Source organism: Pangasianodon hypophthalmus, chromosome 29, assembly GCF_027358585.1.
Source record: "Pangasianodon hypophthalmus isolate fPanHyp1 chromosome 29, fPanHyp1.pri, whole genome shotgun sequence".
In the NCBI taxonomy this organism is placed as follows: Eukaryota; Metazoa; Chordata; class Actinopteri; order Siluriformes; family Pangasiidae; genus Pangasianodon; species Pangasianodon hypophthalmus.
The window spans coordinates 12,143,014-12,159,922 of NC_069738.1; the positions used below are offsets into that span (position 1 = coordinate 12,143,014).

General features: G+C 38.1%; 1 protein-coding gene across 13 annotated transcripts in view; it reads left to right on the forward strand.

Moving 5' to 3' along the window:
• Positions 1-15,806, forward strand: part of arhgef1a (Rho guanine nucleotide exchange factor (GEF) 1a) — a 77,887-nt gene extending 62,081 nt beyond the window's left edge. For 10 of the 13 annotated variants that reach the window (XM_053231528.1, XM_053231527.1, XM_053231535.1 and 7 more), the window contains 8 exons: positions 260-358; positions 2,465-2,514; positions 3,022-3,063; positions 5,624-5,674; positions 5,847-6,140; positions 7,045-7,225; positions 10,102-10,208; positions 14,632-15,806. In XM_053231528.1, coding sequence (XP_053087503.1) covers positions 260-358; positions 2,465-2,514; positions 3,022-3,063; positions 5,624-5,674; positions 5,847-6,140; positions 7,045-7,225; positions 10,102-10,172 — 788 coding nt within the window. In that variant the 3' untranslated portion in view covers positions 10,173-10,208; positions 14,632-15,806. The remainder of the gene's footprint in view (positions 1-259; positions 359-2,464; positions 2,515-3,021; positions 3,064-5,623; positions 5,675-5,846; positions 6,141-7,044; positions 7,226-10,101; positions 10,209-14,631) is intronic. The other 3 variants (XM_053231534.1, XM_034301524.2, XM_053231537.1) reach the window with 2 other exon arrangements.
• Positions 15,807-16,909: the final 1,103 nt, after the last annotated feature.

Below are 16,909 nucleotides of genomic sequence, written 5' to 3' on the forward strand. Positions count from 1 at the left end.
AACTAAACTGCTGTAGTATGAGAAGAAAAAAACCTTTCAGGATGTGCTGTTATAGGAAAATAATATACTACAAGGTGATAACTGTAATTCATGTCAGGCCTTCTCACACCACCATGTCACTGATTATTTTCCTAGAACAGCATGACGTGTCGTGTTTTATTCCGTACATATTCTATTGTGATCATAGTATATTATTACTCTATACTTAATGTTAGTATATACTGTATATGATTCTTAAGATATTTCTTGCTTTTTCTAGTGGACAGACTGACTGAGCTGTTGTTAAGCTCTGGGTTTGACATCCCGTTGGCCTGCACTTCCAATGGTCACCACAGTTACACAGGGGCACTGGTGATAAGTGAGTATGAAGCAAGAACACAGCAAGAGATACTGACCCTTTCTAGGCTTCCATATTGAGTCACAAGTCTCCCTTTTGTTATGAACATCTAAAAGTGTGGTGCTGTTGTGTAGCACTGCTGGTGTTGTTGTGTAGCACCATTGCTGTCTTGTGCCAAAGCAGACACTTAGTTAGATTCATGTCAGGCGTCAGCTAGACACTGATGCTGAATTAAGATTCAGGAACCAAACAAAAGTAATAAGTAAATGCTGTGAGCTGAGTAGAAATTTAATTTCTACTCTCAGTAGAGTCACACATTTTTTCTTTACTCTAGGTCTCACACACAAGAGCATGATTTAGTGAAGTTTTCATATTCAGTTTGTGCAAATCTCTAAGTATCTACTCCTAGCTGACAACAAATTTGGGCTGCTCTGGGCCATTCCCTTTCTCAGCTGGACACAGAATGGTGCCTGGGTTTCTTCCTCGTCCCCTCATACGTTTGCCTCTAGCGCTAGACACAGCTTGGGCCAGGATTCACCTGTGGCCTTTTTCATGGTGGAGGTGTATTCATAAAAAAAAGTCTTAAAGCTAAAAGTAGTTCCTAAATGGCAGGTTTATGAGAAACTCTTTGTGGTGTTTGTGGAATTTTGCACACACTTCCCGGAGGAGAAGTACACTGAGTGATTTATTGCTCCTAAACGACACTAGTCAGTGGCATATATATTAAGTGGCACATTAAAGGTCTACATTAAATGTTGCATCTTGAAACGTTTTTTTTTTTTAACAAGAGACATCTCCCACATTTAATCAACACCCCCACCTCACGTAAACTTAAACTTTTAATTTAATCAGTATATTCATACAACAAAAACAAATTTCATTCCAAATAAATAAATAAATAAAATTCTGTACTTTTCTTTGCTTAAACGGCTACAACACTCCTAAACCTGAAACAACATCTGGATTCCATCAGCGTTTAACACCAATCAGCATGTTAACGTGTCTGAAGTATTTAATGATAAGCCTTTTTTTTTTAGGTGTGATTTCAGTGACTGTGGAATTAGTGAGAAATGCAGTCACCTCACTGCTAAGAGAAGTAATGCAGATTTTAAGGTTTTAACAACTCGCCCATGTGAGCAAATAGCACAGATGAATGTGAATATTAATATTATTTTGCACATCAAAAAGTAAATGCCTTCTCCAGACCGCACGTCATCTCACAGTTCAGTCGCTTTTCTTTAAGATGTTCACCGCACATCCGTGGTTACTCGACGGGTTTAGTCTGCTGCATACAAGGGCTAGTAAATCCATCCTCTATTTAAATGTAAATTAAATTAAAATCCTCTCACCAGTATACAGCATGGCACATGTACAGTTTACTGCATCTTGCCAAGTAGCTGAACGTATATTTATATGCAGTGGTGCAGTGGGTAGTGTTGCCACCTGACATCACCCGAGTCCACACTCAGATCCTGAGTTAAGGTTACTGTCTCTATCGAGCTGTTTCTGTGGGTCACTGTGGGTTTCGGAACCTTCAGTGCAGCAGATATTTTTTGTAGCCTTCCCCAGATCTGTGCCTTGACACAATTCTGTCTCTGAGCTCTGCAGGCACTTCCTTTGACCTCATGGCTTGCTTTTTGCTCTGATATACATTTTCAGCTGTTAGACCTTATACAGACAGGTGTGTCCCTTTCCAAATCATGTCCAATCAATTGAATTTGCCATGGTTGGACACCAGTCAAAGTGTAGAAACATCTCAAAGATGATCCAGAGAAATGGGATGCACCTGAGCTAAATTTCAAATGTCATAGCAAAGGGTCTGAATACTTATGTCAGCTTTTTCTTTTTAATAAAAATTTGCTAAGTTATCACAATCCTTGTTTTTGCTTTGTCATTATGGAGTATGGAATGTAGATTGATGTGAAAAAATAAAATTAAAGCATTTTAGCATAAGGCTGCAACATAACAAACTGTGAAAAAATGACGGTCTGAATACTTTCTGAATGCACTGTAATCTGTCATGTATAGCTTTATCTCTTTTTCGTCAGGCTGCATATGTTCTCGTAATAAATGTGCCAGTCAGTTGTTTTCTCTTTGATTCGTGATTCTATTTTCTCCTACTCTCAGATGGACAGGAGGTGTTAGTCAATGGTTCACAGGAGACAGCAGCTTCTCAGGTAAGCAGATTTTCAAAGGGGAAGTTAAGTAATAATGAACAATGTGCAACTATTTGCTCTTTTATTATTTTCGTTATAGTCATTTTCATATTTCTTTAATAATTCTACAGCAATACACAAAACACAGCAACCAATTGCAGTAAATGTCAATTAAACCCCACTGCATTGATGGAGAGATGTTTTGTTTTATTACTGAGTTTTATGCAGTTCTGTAACAAGGATAATTACTCATTATTCACGACCGTGTGACACTTGTTTCCATGGCAACGTGAATTCAGTAAAAAACCTATCACGATTTTGAAGCAGCACAACTGTCTTTGCTGCCAAACTTTGTTCCAGAAATCATTACCAAACACCCTTTATATGGAGTATCTGTCCAGCTGATGCCCTTTACCTCATAACCATACAGTAGCTTTACCAATCAATTAGCAACATATGAATCATATTTGATGGATTTATTTCAACGGCTTGATTCCTTTGAGCTGATTGATTCATTTATTCATGCAGGATGGAAATGGGAATCAGCTGGAGGACAAGACACCAAGCGAGGTACCAAGTGGATTATAAACAGTTAAATGGGTGAATTAGGGTTTTTTTCACACACACTTCTGGGTTTTTTTTTGTTTTGTTTTGTTTTTTTTGGGTACATTTGGTCAAGTGTGAAATCTAGGTTTTTTTTTCTTTTTATACATTTGGTCAAGCGTGAAATCTACGTTTTTTGGGGTTTTTTTTTTATCTGGGTGTGGTTTAGAGAACCGATTTCTGGTTCGTTGGTCTGGAGTTCACTTCAAGGTAACTTTGGAGATAACTTTGAATAACACGATTGTTTAAACTTGTTATTTCCTGTTTCACAGTGGTGGGGAACACATGCTGTGATCTGCAAAAGAATGATCTGCAGTATGAATTCTAGATACAGAACAGTGACAAATTAAAGGAAAAAACTGTTGGCTGGTGGTTATGATGTGAGGGGCATTTTGCTGGCATGGTTTAGATCTACTTAAAATAGATCTAATCTTTAATTGACATAAATTTATTATAAAAAAAATGTTACAATTAGCGATGCCCCTAGAACAAAATGCAACTGAAGCATGTTTCCATTTATATTTTACTTTATGTTCCCGGGTGTTTAGGAATTCTTAGGCAGTCATCCATGACTTCCTGTTTCTCGAGGTTTATAAATATGTGGTTAGACCAAAGCCATTCATTCTTAGTCATTCATCAACATGAGGAAGATTAGAGAATACACAAATAAAATGAAACAACAATGTAGTGTATTGACCTTGGCTTTTAAAAAAATAGCTACTGTTGGGGCAATAATTAAGAAGGTGAGCTGTAATGAACCAACCAGAATGGTGTCACAAGTGTATTTTGTCTCTACACACAGCGAGGAGGATGGTTAGAGAGGCAAACGATCTCAGTTGGAGATTTGCAGAAGGTCTCCAAATCTACAAATCTATTTTGAGTCTCCAAATCTACAATCAGATGCCATTTCATGCCAAGAACATTTATCAGAGCCTAAATAACAATTGAGTGGTCCTCACCAACTTCTATAAACAAACAAATAACCTCAGGTGTCAACAAGAAAACAACAGATTTCAATATGGTGTCATTTTTTCCCAAAAATTAAACCAACATTAAGAAACCAGGTGGGAAAAAATAAGTACACCCTTCCTACTTCCACAATCATTAACTGAGTAATTAGCAGGCTGGTGTTAGTAATGAAATGCACAAGATTAGTCAAGAAGTGTGACTACCTCTATAAAAGCAGAACTTTTGGCAGTTTGGTGTTCTGCAGCACTCAGGTGTGTGTCTACATCATGCCAAGAAGAAAGGACATCAGACTTGACCTCAAAGAAGCAACTGTTGCTGCTCATCATCTCCAAACATTTTGAAATTCACCATTCTACAGTGAGAAGGATTGAGAGCCTTCAAGTCTTCCCAGGAGTGGGCGAACCAGCAAATTCAGTCCAAGGTCAGACTGTTCAATGCTCAGAGGTATAAAGAAAAACCCAAGACCTACATCATGTTACCTACAGGCCTCTGTAAGCACATTAAATGTTTATGTTCGTGAGAGCACAATCAGAAAAAGCCTGAACATTTTATACCAGAATATTCTACAAATGAGAGGTCATCTGTCCATCAGCTTAAGCTGGGCCGAAATTGGGTCCTGCAGCAGGACAGTGATCCCAAGCACACCAGCAAATTCACATCTGAATGGCTAAAGAAGAAAGAAAATCAAGGTGTTGGAATGGCCAAGTCAAAGTCCAGACCTCAATCCCATTGAGATGCAGTGGCAGGATCTTAATAGAGCTTTGCATAAACGAATGCACTTAAACATCAATGAACTGAAGCATTCTTGTAAAGAAGAGTGGGCAAGAATTTCTCCAAAGCCATGTGAGAGACTGATTAAATTCCTATAGAAAATATTACGTCAGGTTATTGTTGCTAAAGGTGGTTCTACATGTTAGTGAATTATGGGGTGTACACATTTTTTCTGGTTTCTGAATGTCTTTGGGGAAAAATGACTACATATTAAAATCTGTTGTGTTTTTTTGTGCGACCTGAGGTTATTGTTTTGTTTATAGATGTTGCTGAGGACCTTGTTATTTAGGTCCTGATGAATAAAAACATAGAATTAAAGGAGGGTGTACTTTCTTTTTCCCATGACTCTGCCTAGCAGTGACATTGACATGGTAGTGTTATCTTAGTGAGTGTCACGCCGCTATGAGTGTTTCAGGGATTTTTTGAAAAACTCATACAGTAGTTCTGTGAAGCAAAATTAGTCAAACAGTACAGCTTGGCAAAATGTACTCAGGTGAATACTAGCTGTGGCTGTAGGTCGGTGTGTGAAGGTTTGTTTAGTATTAGGGAAATTTCAAAGTGAATACAATTTTCCTTAAGTGTGTTACACTAATATAATGAAATATGTTTGGAATACAAACAGCCGTCAGAGCTGCTGTTATTGACAATTGATCAACACCTCCTGACCAATCAGAATCAACAATTCAGCAGTGCTTTGGTGTAATGAGGATTACTAGTTTTATGTACTCTGCTGAGTGTGTGTTTGTGTGTTAGATTTGTTCCTCTCCTCATGGACTTTGTGTTTCAGAAAGTCTCTCAGCGACTGGTGAATCTCAGCGCTCAGCTCCATGCTCTGCAGGTCAGATTCAAGCCCACACCATCTGAGTCATATCTGATTTTTTTTTTAATCAGACTGTATTCTGCATTTTCATTTCCTTAACTGCGTATGTAATTGACCAGATCAGAATTAAACTCCAGTAGTCCATTTAGGACCCAAATCGGCTATAATACATTAGTCACTCGTTTCCCAGGGGGCAGTGATTCGGCAGGACTCCATCGTAGAGTTGTGCGTGCGTGAGGGTGGTACGTCATTGTGCCGCCCGGGTCGGTCTCTCTCACGTGACGGAACCGGCGAAGTGGGGACAGCGGGAGAGCTGGCACTGCTTCAGCGTCAGCACAGCCTCCTGCAGGAGGAGCTGGTCCGCCTCAGAGGAGCTGAAGGAAGACTCAAAGACAGCGAGAAGGCACGGGCCCACCTTGAAAAACAACTACGAGACCTAAAGTCCAACGGCGCCACCCTGGGGGAAAGCACAGGAAATTCCCAGGTATTGTAGTAGATGAAGTTGTTTATATGCTGCAGTAGCTACAGGAGCAGAACAGTAAATATAGCATGTAAAACAAGAGCATTAATAAGAATTTCTTTCTCTACTAGGTCTCTGAATTAACTTTACAGTATGAAATCATCTCTACTGTTTTACATTGTTAGATGATTTAAGTTTAGCAATTTTTCCCGTGTTCTAATGTATTAAGTGCACAGTTCATCGTCTTTTAACAAACACCCCTAATTATTTCACATGCAGTTGTAAAATGATGATCTTTAAGCACACAGGAACATATTAACTAGCTAGCTAGCAAAGATAATACTCACTGTGCTTCCTTGGTAATTTTTTTTTTTAGATTTTTTAATTTTTTTTTATATATTTTTGGTTTTTTTAAAGATTTTTTAAATTATTTAGTTAGTAGCCAGTAGGCTTAGGATTTGAAAGTGGCCAGTTTTTTAAACTTGTAATTGTTGTAAAATCCAGGGAAGTATGTTTTTTAAACATAAACCGAATCTGAAGACTTTTCAGTGGCAAAAAGTGTAGATTGTTCAAAAAAAAAAAAAGACTGTTATAAAGCGCTGACACTGGAGACTCCTTCCATGAAATATTAAATAAATCTCTCCTTACAGAAAGCTTCACCATGTAAATGATTAGATGTTTTCTTTGTTAAATCTGTTTATTATTAAATAAAGGTGTTAATCTATTTACTATTAGGTTTAAATTATGTAGAACCGATATTATAGAAAATTAATCACAACCTTATTCCCAGATCAGATTGAAATTACAGAAGATATAGGCTAGAGCTAGTAACTTTTGCCAAAACAATGGTCATTGTTGTACATTCAGTATTTAAAACTAGTATATTTGTATGACATTTGAGTAAGTTACCACTCTTTCCCTCTACCAGGCTGCACTACATCGCAAAGAGAGTGAAACTGACCCAAACACTGACACCCCGCTGGCCAGTCAGGCATCTATGGAGCAGACAGACGGTCAGCAGGACTGCAGTGACATAGACGTAGATGTGATCTCAGACGATGACGATGATGAAGACTTGAAGGTGTCCCCCCGTTCCGAGAGCCCTAGAGGTCAGTACTCGGAGGACGTAAGAGTGTAGACATATGTTTTTTAGATGAAATATTAGCTGCAAGTTCACAACTCTGATGCCAACAGGATTAAAACAGAGCCTCTGAAAAGGTTTTCATTTTATTTTATTTTGTACATGGAAACGTGGACATAGTGCACGGCCATAATTCATTTTTAGAATAAAGCTTTAAAGGTACACTACTTGCACCTTTCTAGGTAGAAAGTAAAGGTGCAAAAGGTGTACCCATGACGGTACCACCCCAGTGTCAAGGAAAGCTCCACGCCAAAAATGACTGCTTAGCCAGCGCAAATATCTTGAATATAATCAAATTTATCTAGATTTCTTATAATAAGATGGAATACACCAAATATAAGATTATTAAACCTATTTCTAGACATTTTTTTTACTAATTTCAAGCCAAAAGAGGAACAATAACTCTACTGGCAGATCATTTTCCTTCTTTATAGAAAATAAATGAGCAAAAATGATCTGCCAGTAAAATAGGAACATTAAAAGTTTGTGAAATTAGTAAAAAAATGTCTAGAAATAGGTTTAATAATCTTATAATAGGGAATGCTAGATACATTTGATTATATTCAAGATATTGCCACTTGCTAAAGTATCTTTTTTTTTTTTTTTTTTTGCAGTGGTTTAATATCCTTAATTCTGAGAGTTTATTAACTAATGTAAACACATTTTGCTTTACATTCATATACCATTTCAAATAGTTTTTTTAAAGGTGTATCAATGATAATAATGGCCATTGTATTTCAGTTTTAGGTCTGTTTTTTTCTGGGAGATCCAAACTCAGAGGGAATATGGAGAACAAATAACATGCACAAAAACTTCACTAGTGCATTGGCCCATTTTCATCAAGTTTTGTAGAAAAGGGTGCAAACTTTAGGACACAATACAATCTCTCTAGTGTAACAATCTTGCTAGTACGCCACTTCAGGATAAGAGCACGTGAGATTTTTGTTTGTGCTCGTGTAAAACTTTTTTTTTTTTTTTTTTCAAAAACGAATAATGTTTCAACTTTTCAGCTCACAGGACACTTTCTGCGTAGTTTTAGCCTTGATCTGCTCGTAACCACACACGCACACACACACACACACAGATTATATAAATCTAGATGGGACAACAAGGCTCCGGTGTGTCATGTTAGTCATTGCCCCATTAGCTCACCCTCAAACACCCCCCCCACACACACACACACCCTCCTGCCTGCTACAGTCTGATTCATGAAACTGTTGTATGACAGCATAAGCGAGTGATGATATGAGCACTACTGATGCATCCACTTCGGCTGCATGGAAACAAGCTCTCGCCCACTAGTTCTTCATTTACATATCATAAACATACAATACACACCAATTTACCCTCATATACCTCTCATTTGAATGAATCACACTCTAATTTCTGTAGGTGTTCTGACAGTGAGCCAATAAAAGCCTTCAGCAGGCTACAGTTATTCAAAATCCAAAGAAAAGAAGTAAATGGAGTGGAGAAAATACGTTTTAATGAAGCTGAGCTAGAGCTTTGCAGAGGTTGCTGCAAATAAAGATGTTCTTTTGGGCAGCCATGAAAAAGTGGAAACTTGAAAAAAAAAAAAAAAGCATCAAATCTTAACCCACTCGCTGGGAAAAAGAGAAGTCCAAGATGTTTGCTTTTGAATTCTTTTGACATTAATGGTATCATGAAATCCTTTTTTTTTTTTCAAAAGCAGGTAGAACCAATTTCCAACTTCAGCCTGCAGATAGTTCTGTGAATTCAATTTGTAGCTTTTTATTCATTGTAGAACTCAAATATGTCATATTTAACTGAAGTGTTTAGGTGCCTTAGGAACAAATGTTCTTTTGTGAGATAAGGATACAGGCCTTAAAAAAAAAACATATAGTATAATGTTTTTATATACTGCTTTTTTTCCAGCAAATTATGTTACTCAGTGGTCCCAGATATTCAAGGAATAAGGGTGTGAGAGTATACTGTGATATTAAAGTCATAAGCAAATCTGAAATACTTATGCCTTTAACATTATGCTGTACTCTGAGGCGGCAGCGCTACCCGCTGTGCCTCAGTGCCTCCAGGAAGTGATAAGCAATAAGTGATATTTGGAGCTGAAGCATACAGGGACATAGTATAGTTTTATTTTTTTTTTAAAAAACTCAAACAGAAAGTTTATTAGTAATGTACAATACTGGTTTAAAAATGATGTGTCACTTACAAAATAATATTTTTGTGATGCGTGCCCTGGAGAGAAGAGCTGCACTGAGTCGCTTTCTGTCATGTCTAATAAGGAAGAAAACACTTGTAGAGGGATCTTGGTCCACTCCTTCATGGAGAACATTTTAACCTCCTTTACATTCTTAGGTTTGTACATGTGGACTTCCCCGTTCAATTCAGACCACAGGTTTTCAGTAGGGTGCAAATACAAAGACTAAGATGGTCATTGCTAAAAAGTTATGTAAATACCAGTAGTTTCTGTTTCAGGAGCGTGCAGCTGAAATGCAACATTTAATGTTCATTAAATGTATTAAAAAATGACAAACAGAAATATTGACGCACAGCTTAATAACTCTGCTTTATTGACCAGAATCAAAAACTCTGCTTTAGAAAAAAAAGTTTATTTTGTTTGTGCATTTCTCCATGTCCTTTATTAGAGACACTTTGAGGCTGTGCCTACATACCACAGATGATTAATTGTGTGTAACTTTAATTAAATTAACAGTGAATGCACACACATCAGCAATGAACAATTGTTATTTATTAAAGCTTGTATGTCATATGTGTACACACATTTGATGAATCCCAATTTTGTTACGCATAGGAGACTTTTATGTGTAAGAAGTAATTTTGAATATTTTCTACACAATGTAGAGGGCCTAGGACTCCTCCACCCTGGTATGGCTAAAGCGGCATGTGACCATGAGTGTGCAGTGCAAATATAGCCATGTCCCAACCTGAAACAGTGCAAAGATATGTTTGTAAGTAATACATTGTAGTATCTGGAATGAACTGGTTCAGTATCATTAAAATTATAATTATAATGCAGAACTGAAGCTGATATGTCAGACAGACTGCATACATGATTATTTAACTGATATTGATTCAGTTAAAGCCGACAGTATTTAATATAACTAGCGATCTCAAACACAAACCCCTGTGCAAATTAGCTTTCACGGAAATGATGTAGTGAAATTCTGGATTGAAATTTTCATTTACAAGACAGAATTACTGTATATGTGTGATATAGGAGTCTAATGCAATGTGAGACACATTTTTTAATAGGCAAAGTCCATAATGGCCATGCACTGGGTCATCAGAAGGTCTTCACCTTTTGTGTAATGCTGTTTTCAGTAAAACCTATTAAAAAGCACAAAACTGAAGAGGACAGAGAGACCAAAAAATTTCATATTATTATGTATTTGTTCAGGCCCCAAAACACTAAAGAACATACACTACCTGGGAAAGAGAAAGTTTGGGAGTGTTACTTCACTTTAAGGCTGCAAATGTTTATCGTATTATTGTTTTTATTGGAAGAGTTTGCAGAGTGTTCAATTTTCTTTCATTTCAAATGGTGCACTCTGTGATCACACTCAGTTGGAGAGAAGCCTGAGAACAAGCATTGCTAACACTGATAATGATACCTCTTGAACATAATTTTTTTTCCTTTTTCCTTTTAAATTGTTTAGTGCTAATATGTATGTTTTTATTCCACCCTTATTTGACCCCTATTCCTAACCACCAGGGGCAGCCAGAATCACCTGAATACCTTCTTGTGCATGCCCATATGCATGCCGATATATTCCATCAAAGTCACAGGGTGTTGCATGATGCAATATTTGTAATAAATACCATACAGCCATCTTTCCCTTTCTTCTACTCGCATTATACATCTCAGACCACATGTAGACTTTCTAGATCTATCCATTGAGCTCATGACTATGGTCGGCACTACATATAATCTATTGGCATTTTTTAGTGCTGTGGAACTCTGTGGTGCCTACTGGCTTTGAGTAGGTTTGCGACAATAGAATTGCTAGCCTTATGAGCTATCACTGACTGAGTTGTTCCCTAGTTATCTACAAACTTGCTTTGTGTTGTGGCTCAGTATGTGTTTTCCCTCATTGCTCTCTCCTCCATGTGTTCACATTCCTGCTGTCTAGCAGGCCAGTGACTACATGCCACAAGCAATTTCACTACTGATCCTGCTAAATTAGCTTGAATCTGCTAGTTCGCAATACCGGACTAAGTTTTCCTTCTATTCACCACTCATTTTCCCTGCCAGGTCAGATTCTCCCTTTTGATTATACAGTATGATCAGAGTATTCCACATCCGCTACCATCTAACCAACAAACAGCCCTGTGGTTAGCTGTATTTCCATTAATATTTAGTATTGTTTTTTTGGTTGCAAACAGTAATGCTTTATAATCATAATAAGAAGCCCAGAAGGCAGTCGGAGTCAATCCCCAGTCTTATCAATTGCATACAGTACGTCAACTGAAAATCAACAATTTAAATGCTAAGACCACAAAACCTGGGAGAGTAATGTCCTCCGACAGAGCCATATAATCCACTGACAAGTCACCCTTCTTGGTCATCATCATGTTCATCTTGGCCTCAGCAACTCGAAAACAGGTTTGGGTTCAGCCTCTGCCAGCTCACAGGCACTGCTAATGGTGGCACTTGTAATGGTGGCAGCCAGACTGGGGTCAGCCAGTGCTACACAACCCGCAACACCAACTGTGCCTTTTTTGCAAAACATCAGTCATAACAGAATTCACTATGCTTCAGTGCAAGGACGTTAGTGAGAAATTTAATGAAGAATTTGTACAGACAGCTGAACTGTGCCCAAGCACTGTTGTGCACATTCTAGCTAATATGATGGATCACAGGCATGTTGGGCACACTTGCCAGTTGTTGATGCCTGTATTGTGTTGCTGGTGGTCTCACTTGATGAAGCCAGATGAGTCCAGATGAGTGCTGCTTGTGTGCTGAATGCAGACACATTATATGTTTCAGATGCTGGTGAGAACTTTCATTATTTCATTACATGTGGCTTGCACAGGGAGTGTTTTAGTCATTTTACTGCTAGCACTGGATAAATCAGTTCACATGGTTTACATATGCTGCCAAATGTGGTTAGCAAAATATACTCTGTCAGTGTTTGAAAATCAACCCTGCAAAATATGCCCACACTGTCAGGGTCATTCTTTGGGCCTGCAACCAAGGAGGTCCTGTAGAGGAGAGTGCAGGTTTCAGAATCACAAAACCAGCTCAGCCAAAGGACCATTAGCATGGCACTTTTAATTCAGCACAATCTGGTTTCATATTCCAGTGCCCAAGGTTCTGTCTGCCTTGCACAAGTTTTAGACAGTGAGTCACATTCATCTCTGGCCCTAAAAGGAAGCCATCCACAGTTATCCTCACTGAAAATAACTTGTACACCAGGGCTATACAACAGTGCTGAGACCATGCATATGCCTGGGAGAGTGGTGTCTTACCCAAAAGTGATGTCCAAGATCTGGGAAAGGTTTGGCGAGGTGAAGGTGGAGCTCTTTACCAGTGCCAAGTCAACACATTGCCGATTGTGATTTTCCCTGGTGGAGCTGCAGAGCCTGCTGGTACAGGATGCACTGGTGCACTCAGAATCTACTACATGCCTTTCCTCCTCTACTGCAGATTCTTCCTATGTTGCACAAAATTCAGTAGCTAGGCCATAGGTGCCTGCTTGTGACCCCAGCAAAACCTTCCTCCCTAAGCAAATATGCTGTTAATATTGGATGAAGAGATTTGGTACCCCCGTCCAGGTCACCTGTGCTTGTGGGTTTGGCCCCTTGGCATGAATCGCCAACTGAGGACAGCAAACTCCCTGTCCAGGAAACACTCCTGAACCCAAGGGTGCACTGGACTTGTATGCCATTGGGTTGAATCTGTTCCGTGAATGGTATGCACTTCAATGACTGGATCCGGTGCATTGTCTGAAATACTAACTTTTCTTTAGAGAGTCTCCATCTATGCTGTAGCAAGCCACAGCACCATGGATGGCATCTCTTAATAAACTTGGTACAACATTTCTGAATGGGGCAAGGCATAGGATACATGCACTGGTAGCCAGATGACTCTGGGCTAGTTAACTCTGAGATTTCTGTCCAAGGTCATGTCACCCAATTTTGTAAATCAGTTGATTGACCTGCAGGGTTCTGTGAATACAAGTCTGCAGATCATTCCTTGTTGTGCCTGATATGCCCTCTACTGTACTAATTAGACTACACAGTGATGATCCAATCCTTAGACCACCTGTTCATCTGTCATGGAGGAAAGGCACACTGGGTCACACTTGGTCTACAAGTGGGCTGGACAGCCAGCCCCTACTGTGACATGCCTCTCTGTGAGGAGCATCTCCAACTCATAGATGTGCTGCTCCTACCTGGGCTTCACTTTGCACTTTGTCCAGGTACTACAAGGCTACAAGGATAATCTCCCTGTGCCATAAGTGTGGCAGTCATATCACAACACCTAGTTATTCAATTCAGTTTAATTTAATTTGTATAGCACTTTTAACAATGGACATTGTCACAAAGCAGCTTTACAGAAATATATAAATTCAGAATATAAATTTTAAATCTATTAATTTATCCCTAATGAGCAAACCAGAGGCAACGGTGGTGAGGAAAAGCTCCCTGAGATGATATGAGGAAGAAATCTTGAAAGGAAACAGACTCAAAAGGGAACCCATCCTCATCTGGGTGACCGGATAGTGTGAATATAAATAATTCCCTTCTAAAACTGTGTACTACATGGTCAAAAAGTGCAATTGTGCAAACACAAAAGTTCATTATAGTTTACACATGAAGTGTTGTTGAAGTTATCAGCTGTTCACTGATGGAGACTTGAGTGCAAAACTTGAGTGCAGTTCGTGGGAATTGCAGTCCTAACGCTATCATAGCAATTGTAGAACTAAGCCATCGTAGCAAAACTGGTGTGTTACTCCCAGAATATGCTGGTTGCATTGTGTGGTACTGTGGCATACACTATCCTAATGATTCACATCGCATTTGCCTGTTAGTAGGGATGAAATAAAATGCTAGTTATGTATGTAACTGTGGTACTATGAACTTGTATAACTACCAGGGTTTCTTGACACCATTTGGAACCAGTGCCAACTTGGCAAGAAGGTTCCAAAGATGGCATCACTTTGGGACTTTTTTGGAAAGTCTCAGCATGCTTGCACAATAATGTATCCAGGTGATTCTCTGTCAGTTATTCAGTGTTCCATAAACTGCAGCTACATATGTAGCTAGTTTTTTTATCTGTGTTGTCAATAAAATGCTTAGCACCCAACTGTCCTTATGGCAGGTTAAATTAATTATTATTATATTTTTTGTATTTTTTTCTACATCTAGATTTGCAAGACATTCCTGAGGAGAGTGAGTCATCTGCAGAAGCTCGAGAACATGTTTCACACTGCTAATGGTCTTCTGCTGTCCAGAACATAGAACTTGACCCTAGAATAGCTAAATGGGACAGTGGCTACTCTGCCGAAGCACAAGACTCTATGAGCAAGTCTTCCTCTGAGCTTCATGGGAAGAACATACAGCTATCAATATTATTTTAACCATCTACTGACCTTGTTTCACAATTTTTTGTGACATATTATTTGACATGTTTTTTTTTTTTGTTTTTTTGTTTTGTTTTTTTTTTGGAATCCAGTCATTTTGATATCAGTGGACCAATAAGCGAATGCCAAAGCAGCTTGATTGTCTGCAAATAACAGGACTTGTGATACTGCATGAAAATTTAGGTGTAATATGAACACATGAATCAACCAAACTTCAGGATTTACTTGCTAAAGACACAAAAATACTGTAACATGTGAGACAAAACATACATACAAACCAGTTTTTATTCTTCAGTAGTGAAATAGTCTTGTGTGTTGCAAAGCTTTCAAGATTACTTTTCGCTCTTTATTTGTAATTTATTTATTCTTCTTTTGCTGACAGAAATATTTCTTTGATAAACGTTTCAAACACGCTAAAAGAAGCCATAACCTGGACGAAAAAACTCCTGTGCAAGTAAAAAAGTAAAACAATGGTTTTACTACACTGAATTATTACAGGTTTACCTAAGCATGAGTGCTAGAGTAAGATTTATATAATTTGCTGTTATTTTGTTTTAGTTCACAGGAGACGATTCACTGAACCCAGGTAGAGGTGTTTGCTGTTTCATTTATATATATTATAGAATATTGACCATTGCTAATTATTTCCATATCGGTTGCTGATTTCTTTCTTTGTACATCTGTGTTTTAGTTTTTAATTGTACAATTTAACAGTGCCATAATCGCTGGTTGTTTGTACAGGTGAGGTGTCTTAAGCTCTGATTTCAGGAAACAAAATACAGAAATTATTGTATGCTTTATAATATTTCTGTTTACTTATGAATGAAAGAATTTGTATGGAAAATTTGAGAAATATTGAAATGCTTTAATATTGTTCAAAGTACTACTATTATATCTCAAGATTATTGTTAAGGATTTCAGAATTAAAGTCTTTATGGACTCAAATAGTGATGCACAATACACCAGTATAATGTTTTTGAATAATATTCATTTACTTGCTCTTGGATCTTTTGTTACAGCACTGCTCAAAGTTAAGGGTCAAACTGCTACTTGAAAACTTAACATTCATGGAAATAGAGTGAGGTTGAGTAATACTGCCTGTACTCCTGGAACTGGTCTTCAAACATTTTACAGTTCGGACAGATTACAGTTCAGTTGGACCCCTATTTCACCCCTACTATACACACCCACATGCTTTAATATTCACATGCTGGGAGCTGCCTGCCCTGGTGGATGCTGGGTAAAGTAGTGAAATCCATTTGTTGAAATCTAGATCTGTCCTTTTAATCCACAGCATAATGTCAGCCAGGAGGCAAATATTAATATATCATGGCATGGCGAGGCTTGTGTTCACAGACACACACACACACTCTGTATTACTACAGACATAATGATAAAATCTTCTCTGTACCAGTTGCTGTCTTTCTCATTCAAAGCCACAGCCACTCAAGCCCACTCACACACACACACTACCTCATCCATCATCCAGAACAGGAGCAGTGCTTTTGAAAGTTGGAGTGAATGAAAATGAGAGAGAGAGAGAGAGATGAATATAAGGGGAAGAGCAAATTAATATAACAAATTTATATTTAATTCTAAACATACTTAATCTTTAGTGTATTGAGTAGTACACAAGCATAAATACTGTACATTTGTTGTTTAAGGGTAATAGTTTATTACAAATGTATAAAAAAAAAGAATTTTAACGTACATCGAAGATACTATCTCAATGATCTTTTGGAGGCATGCAGTTCTATTGTAATGTGATAAAAATGTTTCAGAATAAAACACAAAAATAAACAGGTTTTGTTGTGAATGTTACGCATAATTTGTGTAGATGAAGTATTTTCCTTCTGCAGTACATGCCCTGGAGAGCAGCTGAATGTTTGATGGGTCCTTTAATTAACTTAGATTTCCAGAATTTCCCAGATAAATATTAAGTTGTAACTAAAATTAATTTTCGGTGTGGAATCCTTCTGCCAATTTTAAACCCCAGTCATCACCTAAAATTAGCCCTGCATCCACCTTGACCCTCAAACTACACAGGGCACCTTTAGCCTTTC